This window comes from Opisthorchis viverrini (genome assembly GCF_000715545.1).
Source record: "Opisthorchis viverrini unplaced genomic scaffold opera_v5_125, whole genome shotgun sequence".
NCBI lineage: Eukaryota > Metazoa > Platyhelminthes > Trematoda > Opisthorchiida > Opisthorchiidae > Opisthorchis > Opisthorchis viverrini.
The window spans coordinates 1,116,994-1,138,953 of record NW_008751786.1 but is presented as its reverse complement, the minus strand read 5'-3'; the positions used below and the strand labels follow the sequence as shown (position 1 = coordinate 1,138,953).

Sequence of the window (21,960 nt, the reverse complement as noted above, 5' to 3'; positions counted from 1 at the left end):
CCTTTCTCGTTTTGCTTTTTGTCGGGGGGGGGGGGATAAACACACCAGCCTATATCATTCTTGTGTGAGAAAGCGTGATTAGAAATGTGGACAGAGGACTTAAAAAACTTCAGGCCGGGAAAATATTTGTGACGCTCAGTCCATTGGTGGATTAGGCTCATTTTAAACAGTAGGCTACCGGATTTAAAATCAACTTCTTTGTTTGACAAAGCCGGCCACTCCTAGCTAACTCAAATCTGCTCGATTCGGTCCCATTTTAGTCTCTCTATTCTGAAGAACCAAGCAGTATTCACTGCAGCAAACCATTTGTCAGATTCAGCCACTTCCATGACCAGCAAGGAACAAAACAGCATTATTCTATGGGCAATGTTTCTCCTGTACAGGATTAAAAACGATGAGAATAGACTGATCGTGGAAGGAGCTAGAGAACACAAACTTTTGTTTACTAGTTTTGTTTCCTACGCGAAGCCCTGTGTGCGAAATGTACTGAGGAAGTTGACCGTCCTTCAGAGGAGATTATGTATGGCGGGTTACAGCGTTCGAGTCCGGTAGAACAACAGTGACCAGTAGGTATGAAGGACGCGTTTTTTCGATTACTGGAAAGCGTCTGTGATTGACTTTGCACAGCTCAGTGGGAGATATAGTTCCAAAACTATTACCTATCCTCATAATACTTGTTGATTTGCTTCTCGTTGTTTATCCCAAGCAGTTCAAACGTTCTGTTGTCAAGCCACTCCACCCTGCTCTAACCGAGTTCTTCCACGTTCGAGTACTTCTGTTCCCACAGACTGCTACAGGGGTTCAAGATGAATTTATGCGGTTTATGGCTTTACCAAGCCTTACTTACTTCAGCAAGATCAGCTGGATGTTCAAAATCGCATTCTGCAACGTGATCCAAGCCGACAATAATTATACGGGTGCATGTGGTTAACGAAAGAAGAACACCACGTGGTTGCAAACACAACGTTCCGGATGAAGCATACATTAACTTTCAACAAAGAACGGAATAAAGTCGATAGAAATCGAATCGCGCCATTTGGTCGCATTTGAACTAAGGCTTGTACTGTATTCCTGGTTAGGCATCACACCCGAAACAAACATACCCGCAGAAGGGAATAAATGGCAGGCAGTTGGAGCTCGAGGTCATGTTTCGAATGACTATTTTGGTTGAAACTTAGCGTTCGAAAAATGTGGGCAGTTAAGTTCCTTTGTTTAAAACGTGAGACGAATTAGGTAGGAGATTGGACAATATCGAATTCGGATTTACCAGAACTCCAGCGAAGTTTAACGACTTCCTGTGGTAGTCAGAGTTCATTAACCCAAAATAGGTATTGCTTAACGTTGCGAACTTACGTTTCGATGACCTTGATTCTAATTCATGTGTGAGTGGCTCTAAATTAGCCTTCGAACCCCCCCCCCCCCCGCTGTGCACACACTTTGGACATTACCATTATACATGCGGTGGCAAACTCAGAGTCAGAATGACTTGATTTTTATTAAATATTATGAACAATGATCGATAAAATTGCCTGGCAACAGAACAATACCAAACATCGTGGGAATGATGCACAAGTTCGTGTGCAAGGAAAAAGGAAACTACTAGCTGTCTGGCAAGTAAACTGCAAAGCTCTGTGAACAAATAGTCTACAGTCGAATTCTCCCCTCATTATAGACACACACTTTGGACATTACCATTATACATGCGGTGGCAAACTCAGAGTCAGAATGACTTGATTTTTATTAAATATTATGAACAATGATCGATAAAATTGCCTGGCAACAGAACAATACCAAACATCGTGGGAATGATGCACAAGTTCGTGTGCAAGGAAAAAGGAAACTACTAGCTGTCTGGCAAGTAAACTGCAAAGCTCTGTGAACAAATAGTCTACAGTCGAATTCTCCCCTCATTATAGACACTTGAGTCACATTGTGAAGTCCTACCAGCACTGAATATCTCTATATCTATCGAACTCATGGTTCAGGTACCCCTAGATGATGCTTTCCAGAAGTTTGGGGCATGTTGCACGCTGTCGGAGAGTATTCAGAAACTCCACAAATACCGTTTCAAAAATGGAGCGATTTCAGTTTAATGAGGTAGATGATTCTCCGGTTGTGCCTACCAGAGTTATTTGTCAGTTTACTGAGAAACGCAACTCCACTTTATCACACGCAAACACTTTCACATGACTTGATGCTTTCTTTATGAAGTTCAGTACTGCTCTGCGAACGTTTGATGTACTACGTGTGTGTAGGGTGTGCACTGAGCATTTGGATCGATAATGACCTTCAAAATGTGTGGTTACTTCATCGCTGATTTCGAAAAGTCTTCCAAATTTGTCGGATTTTAATCTCATCAGTTAGGCTGTAGTGCTAATCTCCGAGGGCAAATGTGTGTCTTTAGGTCGGATTTGTTCGGTCCCATCCAGGTTCATACAAAGCTATGTGTTGGGACACCTAAGTGGGTGTTTAAGTTAACGAGACTGGAAAATGGATTGAGATCAATTGGGGTTATAGAGTAGCTTTGTTGTAACTTTGTTGATGCACCGCTCCACACTGCATTGCTTTCATACACCCTTCAAATGTTTGTGCTTCTATTGTTCTCGGCGTTAGCAGTCAAGTGTACTTTGATTTGGGTCAAACATACTTGGCTTCAAGAGCAAACGTCACAATTTTTTGTATGCCAACGTCTGATAAATTCCATCATCACGCATCTGGGTATCATCTACACACAAAGAGTAAACGCTTGAAAATGCCTGAAAAATGCATTCTGATGCGAGCTCTAGTGCACTTGAAACTTGTTCCAAATTGTATGAAGCTGAAATGTCAGTGAACATGTAATCTGGCCAAAATGAATATTGGGTGATCAACTTGCAAAATACATCGGGCAAACGAATTGTTGCTTATCAAGAACAGTATAGTGGGGAGGGCTCGCTTTGGCTATCCTTCGCGAAAGAGACACCACCTGTCACCGATGTGGAGAAGTAAACCCTACAAAGTATCTCAGCCGATGATGAGAGAGTAGATTTATTTTCATTCCTTAATATCATGCTGCAGATGGTTGGAACTTTCGAGTCTTTATTGTGAACCGATGTTGGACTGTTCGCTAATCAGTCAACAAGGTCAGCGATCTAAAGTTCCTCTACATATAGTACATTCAACACAAGGCACCATTTTTCCTGTACAATTAAAATCCAACTCATGAATGGCCCCTTTAGCGGACTACACTGGCGGTTCCTGTCTAATACTCTGAAGAGGACTCATCCCACGAAGAAGCTTAAGGGCCTCCATCTCGTCAGAGATGCATTCTAAGGTTAGTAACATAATTTCTGAAAGTTCACTCCGCTGAGTAGGCAACGATTTGCTTTGTTCTAATAGACTAGGTTACCTTGCTGCACACAATCACACAGGTAATTCTGTTGCAGTAACCACACAGCTGTTACTTCTATTCGGTAAGTGGTTATTTGGTCGGAGTGAGAGGGTTCAGTGGTTAGAACGCGAATTTACAGACCGGAAGGTCCGCGGTTTGAACCCGACCTCTGCCTCTCGACTTTTCCTGTCTAGGCTTGAGCAGCCGGGCAGTGTCCCAGCCCTCGTGCTTGCTTCGGGTGGCATATCAGTTAGGCACCGAAAGTGTGTTACAGCTAGACGATTATCGATTATTTTGTTTATTGAGTCAGGAAATAGTCGACCCCGGAAATTCCGCAATTTAGTTATTCGCTTGCGCCAATAAATATTTGCTTCTCTGCCGCTCATTGTTCTTCCTCGTAAACCATTTCCTTCTTCACAGATGGAATTTCGAATTATACAGGTCAAATCTACTGTATTACACCAAAATGCATGCCAGATTAGCATACATTATAGAATGCTCAGCTCCTAACCGGAGAGGGATTTCGGCGTTCAAAATGGGGAACTAAGGGGCTTAAAATGAGTGTCTTAAGAATTGGCTTAAAAACACTGTTCACTGTAGTCGGTACGCTTGGTAAATGTACTATCAGTAGAAATAAACTTAGCTACAACAAATTGATGGCCTAGTCTAGAACAGTTTATGCACTCATATTCAGCTGCTATGTTTGAGTTCAAAAATTTAAGACTTTCGGTGCTAACTCTGTAATCTTATGTCTGCCCTCTTTCAGTATAATACCTTTGAATCGATAACTCTTGCCATCATCTTTGTTTTTTTTGGTTGGCCAGCTAAATCAAATTTAGCCATTTGTTTCGGTAGATATTCACAGATTTGTTATAGAACACACCTATTTGTTCGGCAGAGTTCAGTTTCTGAGACATAATATGGACTGATAAGTTACATGCGGAGCACAATTATCTGGCGGATTGCAAGGCGCACACCACTCAAAGGTCATCTAGGGACTGACGATTTCACGTGACTTTCCCAAAAGCGTATAAATCCCAACTAAGGAGTGTTCTGATGGCGGTTCGACCGCGTGGTGCATTCAGTTCGCTTCTAATGGCCACAGATGAAGCGGTACCGTGTGTTTGAGCTGGAAGCCCCGTTAGGATTACCTCTCCTAACCTCTGGATAGAACAGCACATAGCGATCCACAGTAGGTTGCGATTGACTTGGAAGGCAGTTTTAGGCTGATCGGAAGGGTGAAACAAATTCGGAGTTGTCTTCCTTGAGGAGAGCACGTAGTGTATAAAATGAAGTAATCTTTATGCAGTGATCACTTTGTATACAGTGGTTGTACTGCATGAGTTGCGATCAATCATCCTCGCACGTATCAACCCTCCTTGAGTGATGAGAGTTAAATTCCTCATCAGACTTATTTGCCTAACAGGTTTGATAACATTTTTGATGCCTCAAAAAAGCTGAAATCACACCTTCAAAACAAAGTTTTCCTTCATGAAAATATACTGCGATATCTCCAATATCGTGCCAACTGAAACATGAGGCGGCCTGTATGCAGCACATTTAGTTGTAGAATATCATAAACGAGAGATTCAGTCGAGCTTCTCGTGAAGACCAAATTGATTTGCAAATGAGTGTATTTCTCGAAAGTTTTGTATTCTTCCGCTTTCCTTTAGTTTGTTTGATCCACTTCTAGTCTCTATTTCATGCATCTCCCAATGTTTTGACCATGCAAAATAAGGAGGGGCGTATGCAACACCAACTCGTGTTACCGAGTAGTCATCTACTAAGAAGAATACCGAACAATTCAGTTTGAGGCTAAATTAAAAGGAGTTCTGTGTCCAGGAGCTCGGGATACCTCGGAGGTTACGCTACACACTTAGCGACAGGAAGTTCTGTGGTTAGAACCCGATCCCGGTATCTCGACTGCTCCTGGCTAGGCTTGAACAGCCTAGCAGTACCTCAGTCCTCATGCCTCTTCTGGGTGGCGCGGCAGCCAGACACTATGGGGCTTTTACAGCTGAACTAATCTATAACTAATGCTGCAACGAGAGGGCTCAGTGAACGGGTATACACTGTATCAGAAAAAGCGTTCTCCACTAAACCCATGAACTACTACAGTCGCTAACCAAAAGCGACCACCAATCATCTGCCATTTCTTGGCATGAATAATCAGATTTATCAGATTTAAAACTTGTCAAGGTGGCTATAAGTAACCAGTGGAAACTCTCTTTGACTTATTATTAGTATGAAGATAGTGCCCTACTTATATTTTGTAGTCAACGGGGGTTATCCTAACTTTTTAGATCAGATTTCCCCCAGCAAATGCAGACTACCTATGCTCAAAGTGGAGCAAGATAGCGCTGTTTCGTCAGTAGTATTGAGTACCATCAGCGCGCACCTTACAAATCTCTAAAGATATCCTAGATTTTTTTTATAATATGTTTGTACAATCAAGCTTTATGCCGTGGATGTGTATGCGCGAGGATAGAGTATCTCACATCTTTACATCACCTAGTTCACATCATCCTGTCCACTCGCTGGGCGCACCCACCTGTAATCACGTGACAAACCCGCTGTGATGTTGAAAACCGGGCAGTTCCCGCTGTTAGATTTAACACTAGTGGTAAATACAGGTTGCATCCATTAGCCAAATACGAATCCAATTGAATAATTTACTATTCTTAAGGGAAGTAACAGTTATACGGATTGAATGAAGCGGCCTGCGTAACCTTGAATAGGCTTTTGTTCTAAAGCAGGGATCACGTGAAACTCATGGAACTAGGTGGGGCATGATGAGAGTTGTACATCTAAAAAAGAGTCTTCACGCATAGAGTTTCTGTCAACTGATTGTGTAAGCGTTCAAGTTTAACTGGTTGTCATTAACTTGGTAACCGGTTCTTCTTTCGTTAGGCAAATCAATCATGTATCATTGCGCTCGAATACGAATATCGTTATCAATCCAGGTCAGGACTTGTGTTTGGCAAGCAACTGTCCTGCACAGCACCCAAAAGCGGGTCCCTTTGTGTCACGGCAATTCGTTTTCTATATCTTAACTCGCTGCTGTAAAGTAACATAAGAGGAAATGAATGAAAACTAGCCTCGAGTCCTTCAATTAATTAGGAAGACAGGTGCACTTTTTGATTATAGATACATTTCAAATTTCAAGCACCAAATTCCTCCATTTGTTAATGAACGTGATACAAAAAACAGGCACCGACCAAAAAGCGAACAGCTACACCTGAGTTACGCAGCTGAAAAGCCTTCGTCACATGCACTCTAAAAGTTTTTTCAGTTTTTAACTGTTTTGCAGATCACACGCGTAGTTACAGTTGTCCCAACAGAATATCGAGAAATGTAAAGCAGTTTTCCTAAAGCAATGAACTAGTTTACGTGTTCCAGATGTCGGCGAATCCGTAACGAAGCAATTAGAAAGCGCGTTTTCGGTCGTGCAACGGGTACTTCCATTGAAGAATATGTCCAGCACCAGAAGCTGCGTTGGTTGGGACATGTGTTAAGTATGCCGAACCATCGTTTGCCGAAGAGAGTACTGTTTTCCATGCCCAATTCGGAGTGGCGTAAACAGAGAGGTGGCCAACCCTTGACATGGAAGAGGGGTATGAAGGAGATCACGAAACGCTTGGGTGCTGTCGGTGCTACTCGCCTTCCAGGATGGGGACCGCATGATCCTCACTGTGCCTGGTTGGAGACACTACAAGATATGGCTGCCAATCGATGTTAGTGGCGTTCTCATCGTCAGTTTCCATCCAGATTGCCTGAGTGAATGTCTGGGGTTGTAGGTACCTCTGAATGATTGGGGTAAACTAGCACTAAGTCTCTCCCCCGTCCACCTTTACTCTTTTCTTTATAATAAGGCTTTCAAATAAATCATGGTTGTACAGCGGTGAAGCGTCGGTGTCGAACATTGATGTCATGCTGTCGATGATGATGAAGTGTTCAAGACATAGTCATAAAGTAGTTGAAAAATCTTCGATAGTCGGTTCTGCTCCTCTTGGGGCTCGTCACATGGGTGCAGGCTCCGCGTTTCCGTCAACCTTATGTTCTACCGAACCCCAGTTGGACAGATTTTGACACCCTCGTTTACACACGAACTTCGTTTAGACGAGAGACTCATCTGAATCACGCTGAATATCTCGCCTAGAAGGCAGCCTGGTGGAGCACATTCAGTTGAACAATGGCATAAACGAGAGATTCAGGTGGAGTCGACGCGTCTCCCATTAGGACCAATTTGGTGTGAAAATGAGTTTGTCTATCATCCGATTCGGACATGTTACTGAACAACTCCATGGTGCAGGCTGTTTCCGTCAACCTTATGTTCTACCGAACCTCAGTTGGACAGATTTTGACACCCTCGTTTACACACGAACTTCGTTTAGACGAGAGACTCATCTGAATCACGCTGAATATCTCGCCTAGAAGGCAGCCTGGTGGAGCACATTCAGTTGAACAATGGCATAAACGAGAGATTCAGGTGGAGTCGACGCGTCTCCCATTAGGACCAATTTGGTGTGAAAATGAGTTTGTCTATCATCCGATTCGGACATGTTACTGAACAACTCCATGTATTTTTTGCTGCGATGCCTTACAGTCCAAGCTCAATGAAATGAACTCCTTAGACCTGAAGCAGAGACGATTTCTGCTCCCCTGTCTGGTAGATTTACAGCCCGAGAGGACACAATTAGTTGGCGGTTTCAACTTTTTTCATAAGCAGGTCTGATGCACCAGCCTGCGATGTTAGCGAAATCTTCTTGTTGGAAGCGTACCTGATGATAATCTAAGATTTGCTATTTAATTAATTAATTAGTCATCAATACTTTTTAAGTACCCCGCACTCATCCCCACCTCGTTGTTAAATACTACACCTTCGTAATAACTAACTCAGTTTTGGTGAACTTATTCAAGTTTAGCTATGAGAGAAACCCACAACTCCTTACGACATAGATGTCCGGGTGTAACGGTGATACTAGTGATTAGGGGCATGCGAGTAGTATGTTTTCCCGTAAATCTGCTCTGCGTCTCGTAAAAAAGGGAGATCTATTGCGAAATTTGTGCAGTCGCTCTGTAGCATTTGCTTGGATTTGAGCAACAGTCAATGAATATCTGGGAAAGTTCAGGAAGACGCGTTCGAGAGAAGATGGATGTTCAGTTTTTGTAGACAAGATGCATATAAGGGTTTTGCTTCCCTGTCCAATAGTCTGTAACTAGCCTCCATCCTGCATCATCACGGGTATATGGACAATATACAGACGGGTTGACGAAACTGGGTGATCATTTGTAGCACGGATATTCGGAGCAATTCCGGATTCTCAGGATACGAACGGAATCCCATTATCCAGAATGCATGGGAACCTTTGCATGTCGGTTACCTCCTAGCGGGGTAACCTTTGAAGTGTTTCTTCAAGGTGGGCGTAGAGGACAGGTTTCAGGTGGGATGCTAATTCGATAGTTGCAACAACCACGTAGTCATTCACATTTCCGAACTGGCTGTAATCATGAGAAATGTTGGTAGCCTACCCACAGCGAACTTCGCTTTCAAACAGCGGGAAAATTTCGATAAAACAGACTTTGTTTCAAAAAACCACCGACGCGGTTAAGTAGTATGAGCAGACTAACATCAGAAAACGTATCATTTAACATCCGAATCTCTATCCCATTCAGATTTAATTTTTCCTAAAAAGTTGTTTCTTTAAAACAAAACTGGACCAATTCCCTTACCAATAGGATAGGCTGGGATATCACACACCGGGTGTTTAGACAAAACGCTGGTTTACATCGAACCGCAGACTACAGGAAATCGAGGTGAATGGTTGCCAACTCATCGGCAACTGGCCAGGCTCGAGTTGGCCACCGAACTGCTGGTCAAAGTCTGCTGTTCGAATCGTGACAAGTTATTGTCACGGCCCCTGTGACTTTCGCTAAAGTGCACACCCGGGACGGTTTACAATCCTATATGAAGGGTGACAATGTTTTTTAAAGCAGCCTATTTCCCTTCCACCACAGCTTTCCATTCATCACAAGCCGATGGAATTTTCATTTTTTCCAGCACATACCGAGCAAGTTACTAAAAACGAAAATCACGATGACAACCATTTCGCTGTCAGACTAGATATTTTGACATTTTTTTAGACAAATTCGCTTGAGTGGTGGTCACCAGCCCCTTCATCAAAACTGCGCTTACAGCAAAAAACAAAATGGAAATTCAGCCGACGGGAGGTCCGATAAAGTGTAGGTTTAAACTCTCTGCATTGCAAACAGCTTGCTACGTAACAGAAGGGCTCGGCATACAGTAGATTTTACGACGGGAACGCAGACTCCACGCATGAAACTAGCAGAATCAGGCTCGAACTTTCGATCATGACTAAGCTTCCGATGGTAGAACGCTACGGCTGTATGTTTATTCCGTCTGAACATTTCCATCTTTTCAGAAAACGCCTACCCAGGAAAACGCAGCTGGCACTGTGCCCAGCGGAAATTCAACGACACCGTCTATATTGAACTACCTGAGCCCGAAACCAATCCAACGAAGATCTAGAAGTCAACGGAGAGACACAACAGAAACTCATCGACACCAAGTTCGGGCGATTTTCGACCTGAGTTCCCAAAGAGAACGCCTCGTTCCCGTCGTAATAACATCCTCGGCAACACCCTTGGCTTCTGAGTCAACTCGAATCCCCTCCGACGAGTGCAGTAGTGATGAGGAGACGGCGAAACGTATTACAGACCGATTGAAACACGTTTCCAAGCAAATTGACGGCAAACAACACACGACACGAAAATCTATGGGCTGATGTCTCTGCGTGCGGTTTTACAAGTTGGTCTGGTTTAATACAAGCACCGTTTGTACTGTCCTCAACTTATTTGTTTAGTATAATGAGTTTTTACTTGTGTCGATGGGGTCGAACTACGTTCTAGAAATCTGCATAATAGTAGTAGTTGGTTATTGCTGGTAGTAGTATATTTAGTGGTTGTGGAATTCACTGTCACATCACCCTGGCCGTCCTCCCACTCGGATCAGTTTTATATGGACCCACAGAATTTTCCAGAGGTGTCTAGAGACACTTTAATGAAGAGCTACCTTTCAGTAGTATGGATTGGATAGGTCATTCGCTGTGGCATCACTTCGGGGAAAAAGTGCCAGGTAACTCGAAATAACGGCAAGGTCAAATCACTTCGAGGTGCCCTCAGCCTTTGCAGAATCGACCTCAAGGTGAGCTCCGCCAGAAGGTTGCCCCAAGGGTGAGAAGAACGCGAAGAAAATTAATGTGCACTGCATTCCCAAGTCCAAGTTTCGATACACTTGATAGGGTGTTCGATTTGTCCAAAATATTATAAGCCACCCCAAGATAGCGAAAGGTCACAATAATTTCGTACCACGAGAAATGCCTTGTTCCGTCCAGTTCTGGTGGTGTTTCCCCTCAAGAGACTGACGAATTCGTCCGAGTGTTACCGAGTTCACACAGAAGTTTGTGACCGCAACTGCTTTGTGCATGTAGTCACACAGAGAAAACAAGCGAGAATATAGACAAAAATGTATGTAATATCTTTTTTTCACTGGTCGGAATCCGCCTCAAACAGAGTAGAGATTTACGGCACGAATACAGTTATGAAGAATGATATTCCAGTTGCGCGGTAGCTAGCAGGGACTTCTTTGTTCAGCATGCAAACGGGACTCAGATCAATGTTGAACCGGTGGGAGAGATGGTGCAATAACGGAAACAAAATAAAATCATAGAAGGGGATAAGTTAACACACACGCGCAAACCATGAGGCACAATATAGTCTGTACAGGCACGATAAGCACGGCACGGGTGCATATTTATGCGAGGAGGGGAACAGAAGAGCAACGAGTTAGCCGGACGACTTAATGAGGATGATAGAAGAATCGCTCGAATGTGTCTGGATGTGTGAAAGAGGAGATGAGATGGGCCGAATAGTGCTCTGAAAGCCAACAAGCTCCAGTTTATTGGGAGTGGGGTTAGAAAGACTGGAAAGCAACTTGTTCAAGGTGCCCCGGTGCTATACTTGCTGAGAAGTTCCTCGCAAATTTTGGTGAGCTCTGCGTTTTCGCGTTTCTAAAAGAAGGCGCATCAGAAAGAGTCGGATAAGATGTTGAAAAGCAAACGTGGTTGATATCAAATGAAACAAGTAGGCGATTTACGTAACGAACATGGTCCTTGTAACCAAATGATATACTGCAGGGGTGAGGTCAATCTGGAGTCCTGTTTATGATATGTGAACCTAGTTCAAGTAGAACATAGGGTTGACGGGAACTCGGGGACTGCGCCTACCTGATGGGCCCCAAGAAGGGCGAAACGGGTCGTGGGCTGTCGAAGAGTTTTCAGCAACCTTGTGAGCAGTCTCCTTCTAGTTAATGACGTTCAAATTCCATAATGAGCACCTCCACTTCCTAACGCAGTCGTAACCCTCAAAGACGGTGCCAACTGCTTAATAAAGCTTCGCGCAAAGATCTTGAAGGCCGGACCGTTTCAAAGAAGACAAACCTATCAACACTGGGTAGCATTTTCAAGGAACAATTACCGACGAATCCCGCCCAACATTATCGATCATCAGCGCATAAACAAAGGGGTAAAGTTTCTTGAACAAATAAATGCGCCTGATATGACAATTTCCTTCAGAGATACCTTATTTAACCAAGACTCTCCTAATCCAGCTACTGGTCTATTGTTACATCCCTAGTCGGTGTCCACATTGAGAACCAGAGAATGGAGAGACTTTCTTGGAATTCCTAATTCCCAAACACTGTCCAGATGTCGAGAATAGAATCTAAATTGAAGAGGTTCTGCATCTTCTGGGGAATCAGTAAGGTGGGAAAGCGTGTCCATCGAGGATCATGAAGCCCCAGTCGTCTGGAAGTAAGATGCAACCACATTATTAGTACTCACCAAAAAACTGTACAGCGAAAACAGCCAACAAAGCTGAAGATTTGGAAATCCCAAGGGCTACTGTGCTTCAAATATAAATGCGAAGTGAACCTAGCTGGCACGCTTAGTGTACCGTCAGCCGATACATCAGATTTGAGCACCTGGTTTACTTGAAAAAATCCTTTTTGTCCAGACAGAAAGGATGCAAATCAACACTGCTTTAGAAGCGAGTCACAATTGTCATAAACATCCGGGACTCAAACGTTGCTACATTAAGTTCGAACTGTACCATATGCTCTGAAAAGGTTTAGTGAAACGTCTATTGCGCGTTGAGTAACTGTGAGTTCGAACCCGACCTCTGCCTCTCGACTTCCCCTGCCTAGGCTCGGGCAACCTGACAGTATCCCAGCTCTCGTGCTTCCTATGGGTTGCAGTGAAAAGTATCCCAGTGCTGCTGACGGTAGTGCGTTGCATGGCATCAACGCCGATTGTTTTGCTTGTTCCAACCGACTGTCTGTTGCGTTAGGGTGCATGTGGGGAAGGCCGTCAATTAAGTTGCTGACAAAATCATCTCGATCACGTTGTTCTGCCACAGAGCGCACGGGTTACTAGGCAACGAGATGAACAATGCAAAACAGGTTGGGAAGAGCCAGACCTGCATTACAGTTAGTCCAGTAAGGTGGGTGTGCAAGCTGCGTTACTGATTCAGACCATATTGAACACTAGCAGCCGTCAACTGACGTTTGAACGACGGTGGTTCAGTGGATATATGTACAACGGTGAAGACAACGAGTAAGAAAGCATTCATATATGATAGCCAATGAAAGCCGGACAACTGACCTTTTGCTCCAGTTGGGCCTCTAATCCCTTAACTTGGACTTCCATCATTCGAAGAGAGGCTTGCAAACGCGTCGCATTCGACTCGGCCTCCTGTTTAGCCGCCTCAGTATCTTGTGTGACTCTGCGTGATATGGAAATGGTGAGGAAGTGTTCGTTAGGATTACACCAATATGGTCGAGTGAAGAAATGTTAGGGGTGCCAGTAAATAATTATGTGTACCACATTTCAGTGGACCAACTCATATTGTGCTTGTACCTACCTACCCCCGAACGCATGTGCAACAGAGTGAATGACTCAAGTGTACGAGTCAGTATTCCCTAGTTATATGGATACAAAACTCCTATGCACCATCACATAAAGCAGCCCCATGTGTAACATACTGTTCAGGCTGTGGTCCCTCAGAGGAGAACTCGTAGATCATCATCAGCTGTAAGAACCGCGTACTTGTCGTACAGTGATTGTGGCTGCCACAGTTTCGTTCACAAGTGATTTGGGGAGGTGGGGTAGGTAGCTGCGCATTGGAGGCGGGATCTGATAAATTCGTGCGTAAATACAGGACTGTTAATTGGGGCGATTGGGAAGGGAACTTTGCACTGAAAGCAACAACTTGGATGCACGAGCGCCATTGAGGGCGCGACTGGGCCATGTTTGACAATGTATCTAACCAGTGATGTGACCTGTCTCGGGGTTCCCAACCAGGAAGACCAGCAATGGCCAGCGCAGCTGAGTTTGCTGGTAATAGCTTCCACACTTCGCTGCCAAGTCATTGTTTGACCTCCCCTGGTTCGTTTGCACCCTTCACGTGGTTGTGCAAAAAGAGCCCTTTGAGGAAGTCGGTCAACTGGCATGCGCAACACGTGATCAAGTCAGTGCAACTTATGCAGTGTGATCAGCTCATCTATCATGAGTGAGTTAGTTCTTCCGAATACCATTCGACGAAGTTCAGCATTGCTGACCCGGTGTTCCCACAAGACTCGGCCAATGCTCCGAAGAAATCGATGGTCGGAGCAGAACAGCGGTCAGAGCAATGTGAATCAGAAAACTGGAGCGACGACAGAATGAGCCGTGATAGTGAACCGCAATTCTGAAGAAGACAACCAGTCTTCAAAACACATGTTAGTGGTTTGAAAACAGTGAAACCTCTGTCCTCTGTTCTCACGGAGTGTGAAATGTGTGGCCAACGCAGACAGAACAATATGATAAGACGGTAGTCAACAGGCACGAATGAAGTCTACGAAACAGGCAGCGCCTTGACCGTGTCACATCTCAGTATACTCCCAGGAGAAGTACACAGCAAGCGTCCTCTAACCAGGTCCCTAGAGGATAGTTCAGTGGTGATTTCGTATTGTAAGTGGAGTCAATCTATGCTGAAAATCCAAGGTGCACTTCACAGTCGTTTTAGCCTAATGATGGATTACCAACAGTGCGCACAAGACGAATCTCCAGGAGGATTCGAACTAGCAACCTCCCAGCTAGTGGCTGCAAACTAAACCATTCGACCAGAAGTGACTGATCAGTGGTGTGAATATTACACACATCGACAGGATATAGCGCCAGTCATCCCTCACTTTCAGAATTCCTATGGGAGTTCCCGTTTGACGGGACCATCTTTGCTGCAAAGAGCCCGGGAAGAGCAATTTTACGCAAAGCTAGCAGTCTAAGAAAAATAAAGAGAACAGAATGTTTCAAAAATCAACTGTCAATCCTGTAAGGGACACTAAACGAAACTGAATTTCCAAACTGTTCAAAGCCTCGTTAAGCTAAATGAACCACGGTCTCGAGTCTAAAACTGTTGAGTATATTCTGTCCAGAGTGGGTCTAAAGTTCCTCGTACCAACGGCAATCAAATAGTCTTTAGCGCCGGACATCCTCTGAGAGTTGCTCGAAAGGATCAACTCAAGAAAGCCGAACCTTCAGTGGGAATTTTACAACCCCATTCCATTCTGTTCATGTGCGGATTAATCAGCGAACTTTTCAATTTATAGCTTTAAGGCCCAACAAAACGGCAGTCGGGCCTTTAACCGGTTCCACTATCACTCACTTGAGTAACTTCTCCTCAGCATGCTTCTTGAGTGCCAAGTATTTGGTTTCCTGTCGCTGTAACAGGTTTTTGTACTCTTCTATGCTCCGTTTGAGGGCTTCTTCATTCTTGAATGGGGCGAGAAAGAAGAAGGGAACAGTTTCCCGGTAGAAAAGTTCATGTGAGCTTTCGAGTACAACAGTACAATACGGGAATTAGCCTGAAGAAACCATCCCAAAGTTCAGCAAAACGGTATCGGAACTCGAATTATCGGAATGAAAATTCAAACGACTAAATACCACACACACACACACACGGGACCTAGGTGTGAAACAGATAAGGGCAGGTAGGCAGTTGCTTCGTGGTGAAGGGTTTTCACGGTAGCAGATAGCCAAGTCGATAACCGGGGACATTCTGCTAACAAAGACCGTTCATGGTACACTCGTTTAGCTGTAACACCCTCTCAGTGCCTAACTGCTATGCCACCCGAGGGAAGTAGGAGAGATGAGGCACTGCCAGGTCCAAGTCCAAACCGGAGCAGTCGAGACGCCGGAGTTGGGTTCGAACCACGGACATTGTGGTCTGCAAGTTTAGGCCTTAACCACTGAGCTACCACGAGCTCAGAGTACAGATGTAAAGAATATAAGAAATTGAGCTCGGGAAAATCGATCAACTAAGGGAAACCACTACAGTAGCCAGCGTGCGCTCAAATCTCCACCAAACAACTACCTATCCCTAGAATGTCAAGAACTAGAGGATTTCCAAGACACAGGCATCACACGTTGCGCAAACTGTGTACCCATTTAAGGACAGTATCCGTACTTTTGCCAATAAGGTTGACGTCTCTTGTGCAATGGCCAGCTCCTCAAGTCACGATAAACGTTCGTTAACCACTGAAAATGCAGTTGAGTACAGTAATGAGTATACTTAAAACGCAAAAGAAGAGAAAACAACACTGCCTGTACGGGGAAGATGACAGATGAGAGGGAAACTTATTGGTCAGTCAACTTAGGATGGAATCGCTGTCCTTGAGGTAAAAAAACTCGTAAATTGGTACAGAAACCTGAAAACTGCCTCTATGCGAGTAAACCACCCCAGTTAAGGAGCACTGCTTCTAGTCACCGTTTCCAGTGGTGCGAATGTGGATATACGAGTGAGTATTAACCACGCACAGCCTTCGGCTGCTTACTGTACTATTCAGATGGAAAGGCGTTTTAATTCCACAAACCTAAACCCGAAAGCTCTGATCAGTCATCATCATCATCATCAAAGACAATGATCAGTACGCGTCATAACTGCATAGTACTTTAGGCGTACCGGTAATCATTGTGATCGGGAATCGGTAGCGCCTAGACTGCAAATCCACGGACCAGAGGCTCATAACCAATTGATAAAATTGTTCCGCTGTAGCATCCTTTCCGTGCCTAGCTGCTATGCCACCCGAAAGTTTCACGAGGGCTGGGATACTGCCGGGTTACCCAAGCCTACACAGGGGAAGTCGAGAGGCAAAGGTCGGGTTCGAACCACAGACCTTCCGGTCAGTAAATTCGCGCTATAACCACTTGGACCATCTCGTCCGTAACCAGTGCATGGAGGTCGAATACACTCCTCAGTCCTTCAGCCTTGAAATGGAGCGTACGATGGCGAACAGAAAAAGGACATTAGGAACAAGACAAATCACAAACGTCCCAAAGATATGAGACACTTTCCTACGTAGCCATCTCACCCTTTGTTGCCGAACCACATGCACTGTAAGGTTAGATACGGTGAACCTCAAAGCGAAAGCGAGTGTAGCATTTCAGAAATTCACTAGAGTTATAAAAAGATGAACGTAGAACGCAACCCTGTCCCAACCCGTGCTTTCATCGCAGGACAGAACAGAACAGAACAGAACACGTTCAGGAAACGGGTACATATCCAAAACGTAGAACAAGCGAGGGCTTGTGAACCTTCGACCAGAGTAGGAACTCTGCAGAAAGGAGGACAGCTCGCTAACTTAAACAATCGACGTGGACAGGACAGCTGCTACTAGACATCATGACTGGAAGCGTCTTACTGTTTCTTTCAGGAAGCTTATGGGAACTTATCAAACAAAACGGAACGTCGGAACAGCTCGTAGTGGGAATAAGATCAACCTTGGAAAAAGAGAACACACATTATATTGTGGCAGGCAAACTGACAAGGGAAGGCGAAATGTTTCGACAGGGAACCCTTGTACCACGTGTGACAGAGTTTGTGCACCAATTGAGTAGTAAACATCACCATCAGATATTAACCGGACAGGATTTTACAGTGGTCGAAGGTTTGATTCGCCGAAATTATACACCTACTGTCTGTTTTGAAAGAGTTAACCCTTCACCCGTACAGTGAGACGGAACGTCAAACAAATGACTAGACTTGTAAGGAAGTAGGGAGAGGGTTGACAGATCATCAACAGTCAGCTGAGCAAAGAATTGTCTCAAACTGTTTATTACAATTAAAAACACCAACGTAAATTAAGTGCACCAACAACGGCCAAAAAGGTTCGAAGGAAACCACCATTTGACCTTGACGCATCACAGAGGCATAACTTATACAGGTGGCAGAAGGTGCGCCTCCTCCTAATCGGTGAATTATCTATCTGGTAAGAGCGAAAGGTGATCGTTAACCATTCCGGGACGTGTGCCTCGGCTTCATATTTCGACAAGATTAATCATACTGATTGAAGGCTTCTTTCTGGATGACTTGGAGGGTGCAATGCCATGTTGAAGCTCATTAACATCTTTTTCACGAAACTTGCCAGCTAAACGAGGAGATTTGATGGACCCATACCTAAGTTAGTCAGCCTAGGTATCGTTAGCTTGCAAATATCTGTGTATCAGATCCACACACAGCACAGGGAGGGGCGCAATCCCATCGTTTACTATCCGTGGATGAAGTAACGTAGCCATATAATATGTGGCCGAGATGCCTCAGTGGTTAGAGCGCGAATTTACTGACCGGAAGTTCCGTGGTTCGAACTCGACCTCTGAACCTCGACTTCTCCTGTCTAGGCTTGGGCAACCTGGCAGTATCTCAGCCCTCGCGCTTCCTTCGGGTGGCACGGCAGCTAGGCACCGAAAGGGTGTTACAGTCGAACGATTACCATATAATAGGTACGACTTTAGTCCGACAGAAATACGCCCAACGATTTTCGTTTTTTCCTTTACCGGGAATGGGTGGTATCACCCATCCCAATGATGATGACCAAAAGTCGATATTTCAGAGAAACTACGTCCCCATGATATGTGATTCCATCAAGCCCTATAGAGAGGACAGAGTAACTGCTTCACACAAAAACCGGTATACGACCAAACTAACCTGCTTAAATCCCTCGATGACTTGCTTGGACTTCTCAAACCGTCGATGCAGGTCACCAAATGCTTTCTCAATGGTGGCCACTTCTTCAACCGCTTGGTCCCGTTCGCTGATTAGGTCAGCAACAGAAACATTGACTTGTGCTTGTCCTTGAGATTTCTCGGCAATCATGTGTTGAAGGCTTCGGTCGTACTCAGCAATGCATCGTCTGGAAGGGAATACGCGAGATGAGATGCTTAATCTCTAGCTTCTGGTGAACCGGCGCTAAAACGTAGCGTCAACAGTAAGCATCATGACACCACTACTGCTAAAATGAATGGAAATATACTACTTCGTGTTTGGATCCGAATGGCATTGGAACCATGTCATTAAACCGACCAGGAGCGTGAAAGCAACGAACGTTAGGTCCAGTGCACGGTACAACCGAAACCACTAGACGATTGATTCAGTGACCATTCGAACAAATGTGAGCGTAAGAAACAAATCGCCAACCGTCACAAAGAGACTGGACCTTAACGTAGGTAACGGTTTGTGTACCTCGGCGACCGATTGAGCTATACTGGATGGTCTCCGAGATACAGTCCCAGTCTCTCATACTCAGTTCGTCAATAGTTAGTCTGCTGGTCGTCCAAGTTGGGGGTCGGAATATGTGTGGCGACTTGTTCCGTAAAAACGGTAATGTATTTGCATTTCCCATCAAACACCTCTGTCTTGCGGTCAGGTTTTTGAGTCAGTGAACGTGGAACCCCCTACGGTCTCGGAGATTTGCAACTATATATGTTCTCTCAAGCACCACCGAGCGTCTGGTCCGGATGACCTCCTACACGCACTGTTCAAATATGGGGCTGAAGTCCTCTATTTGTCAGCATTTGGATAAAAGAGACCGTCCCAGACGACTGAGGAGAGTTGTTGATAGTGCCCGTCTTTTACAAAGGGGCTCGTGGTATCAGCTCAATCCCGGTCTTAACCAGACTGCTTGTGTCACTTGTGTTTTACCGCCTTATGATGACTCGTGAAACACTCACTCGAGGGCATAAAGCGGGGTTCCGGCATTGTATGGGTTGTGATGACCAAATTTTCACACTCCGCTAAGTGCTAGAACAACGCACATTCGACTCAGTTGACCGGTCCGTTCTGCTGGGCACATTTGTCAATCAAGGAATGCCCCGGAAGTCTGTAAAGTAAGTTCTTTGCATTCTTAGACTTCCGGAAGTATGACAGTATAAGGAAAGCTCTCCAGAAGCTTCCGTACACAAATTGGTATGCGTCATGGATGCCCACTCTCTCCATTCCCATTTAACTTTGTGATCGATGAAATAATGAGACGAACGCCGCAGGGTCTCCAAAACCCCGGGGTTCAGATAGCCTGTGACGAAAACCTTATCGATCTGGAGTACGCAACGACATCGTTCTCACCTTCGTAGAGGAGAAGAGGGCGCAGGTGTTTTTGGATGAAATAACCAAAGTCATCCCGTCCTTTGGTATGCACCTTGCACCCACAAAGGGTAAGGTCATGCTCCTGGATATGTAGTCACAGCATGCCACTTACAACCCAGGGAGAGGCACTCGAAAATGTGGAGCTTTTTACTCACCCTGGAAGTTATGTTATATCCGATTATAGTGTGACAAATGAGATCAGTGCACGCATCTGCAATGATCCAGTCACGTTCGCTAATTTGAGACATCTGTGGCATCAAAGCGGTATATCCCTGAATTCCAAAGCATGCGTGTATCAGGCTACAGCCCGGGCTACTTTGCTTTCTGGTTAGTGAGGCATGGCGTGTTCGATCAGCAGAACTGAGATATCTTCAGGTGTTCGACAATCGTTGTCCCAGGACCATAGTTCGCTTGGGTTGGTGTCCGAGAATTCGTAACCAGGCAATTAGGAAGCGCGTCTTCGGTTGTGCAACGGGGACTTTCATTGGACCGCCCCGCACCACAAGCTGCGTTGGTTAGGTCATGTATTGCGCATGCCAAACGATCGTTTGCCAGAGAGAGTGCTGTCTCACGTGCCCTATTCAGACTGGCATAAGCAGAGAGACGGCCAACCTGGCAGAGGGGTACGAAGAAGACAACGAAACGTTTGGGTACTGCTACTCGTCTTTCAGGATGGAAAGCACGAGATATCCGTCGCACCTGGTTGAAGACACTGCGTCAATGGCGTCCTTGTTGTCAGTTTCTATTCAGATTGCCTGAATGAGTGTCCGAAGGTGTAAGCATCTCGGAATGATTGTGGTAGCATTGTAGTTGTAATGTTAGCAATAGGTCCCTTACCCATCATTTATACCACCCTTATTCTCTTCTTCAAGGCTTTCGAATAAATTATGGTTATACGGCAACGAAGCATCAGTGTTGAACACTGATGTCATGCTGTCGATGATCATGATGATTCACCAGGGACTTACTGCATTTCATCTATGGTCTTTACCAACTCATCACGTTCCTTCCGAAGGGCTATCACTTCACTCTCTGTCACGGGGGTATCGAACCGGGCGGAATTGTCTAACTCATCGTCCATAGAAGGTCGATGAAGGAGCGGTTGGGCAGGAGAGGCTGGACGGGTTGAAGAATCAATCTTCGTGAGGACCTGGACAAATACAACAAAGACTTCTTGAAAAACGTGGTTAACTCCATCTGATTCGTAATCGGTTCAATAGCAAGCTAGTTAGGGAATTAAAGTGAAACAATAACACTGAGGTCATGTGACACCGGTCGTGGGAAACGCCAAAACATGCAAAAGGAGATGTGTAAGCAGATCAATACGTAAAGTGCGTGTGACGGCGGTCCACCAGGATGTTGAATATTCAGGAAAGTGACAGATAAAAGACAACACCATGACTGCAAACATTAACAGCATCGTGAGAGGCCGACGAGTCAACACCCATACCTGTCTTAAGTGAGTTTCATTAAATCAAAAGCACGTGATAACAACGGATTGGAATGGAAACAAGCAGAAGCTAGGTTGTCAATTTAGGCTACGAGAGGAGAACCGGACCGCTACGCAGCAGAGACACACCAAACAAGGCATACACACAATTTTTTCAAGAAAAACTGGATAAACGTATCAGATAAAAGCGACAGAATAAGTCGAATGAGTACTCAGAATGAGAGTGAAACACCTGTATAGTGATTCCAGCTTTTTCAAAAGAACGTTGCTTAATTAAGAGGGAAAAAATCTCCATTGAAAACCTCAAATTTTCTCCCACATCACCAACAAACTATTTAGCTTAAAAACATCATAAACGAGAGATTCGGGTGAGTCTCCCGTCAAAACCAAATTAATATCCAAATGAGTGTTTTTCGCTAAACCACTTAGGCGTTATCCCCTTCAGGCGCATAGGTGTTATACCTGAGAGCTGAACTATGTTCCGCTCGTAAGTATACCTAGACCAGAACGACCAAGATGCCGGGGTTAGGTTGGGACGAATGACCTTGAGACGAGGAGTTCTTAGTACTTGAGCTCACGATTAATTTGACGGTTTTGATAATAAAAC

The 21,960-nt window shown here is 44.8% G+C and overlaps 2 protein-coding genes across 2 annotated transcripts in view; one reads left to right on the top strand and one right to left on the bottom strand.

The window, feature by feature from the left end:
• T265_06344 (hypothetical protein) overlaps window positions 1-10,176 on the top strand; it is a gene marked incomplete at both ends in the record, with an annotated part of 11,241 nt that extends 1,065 nt beyond the window's left edge. The window contains 6 exons of the mRNA XM_009171577.1: window positions 3,384-3,712; window positions 6,681-6,724; window positions 6,770-7,104; window positions 7,139-7,163; window positions 7,243-7,342; window positions 9,814-10,176. Coding sequence (XP_009169841.1) covers window positions 3,384-3,712; window positions 6,681-6,724; window positions 6,770-7,104; window positions 7,139-7,163; window positions 7,243-7,342; window positions 9,814-10,176 — 1,196 coding nt within the window. The remainder of the gene's footprint in view (window positions 1-3,383; window positions 3,713-6,680; window positions 6,725-6,769; window positions 7,105-7,138; window positions 7,164-7,242; window positions 7,343-9,813) is intronic.
• Window positions 10,177-10,942: 766 nt separating this feature from the next.
• The window catches only part of T265_06343 (hypothetical protein), a gene marked incomplete at both ends in the record, with an annotated part of 118,735 nt that continues 107,717 nt past the window's right edge, over window positions 10,943-21,960 (bottom strand). The window contains 5 exons of the mRNA XM_009171576.1: window positions 10,943-11,460; window positions 13,111-13,231; window positions 15,152-15,258; window positions 18,470-18,674; window positions 20,872-21,053. Of these exons, the coding sequence (XP_009169840.1) occupies window positions 11,389-11,460; window positions 13,111-13,231; window positions 15,152-15,258; window positions 18,470-18,674; window positions 20,872-21,053 (687 nt within the window). The remainder of the gene's footprint in view (window positions 11,461-13,110; window positions 13,232-15,151; window positions 15,259-18,469; window positions 18,675-20,871; window positions 21,054-21,960) is intronic.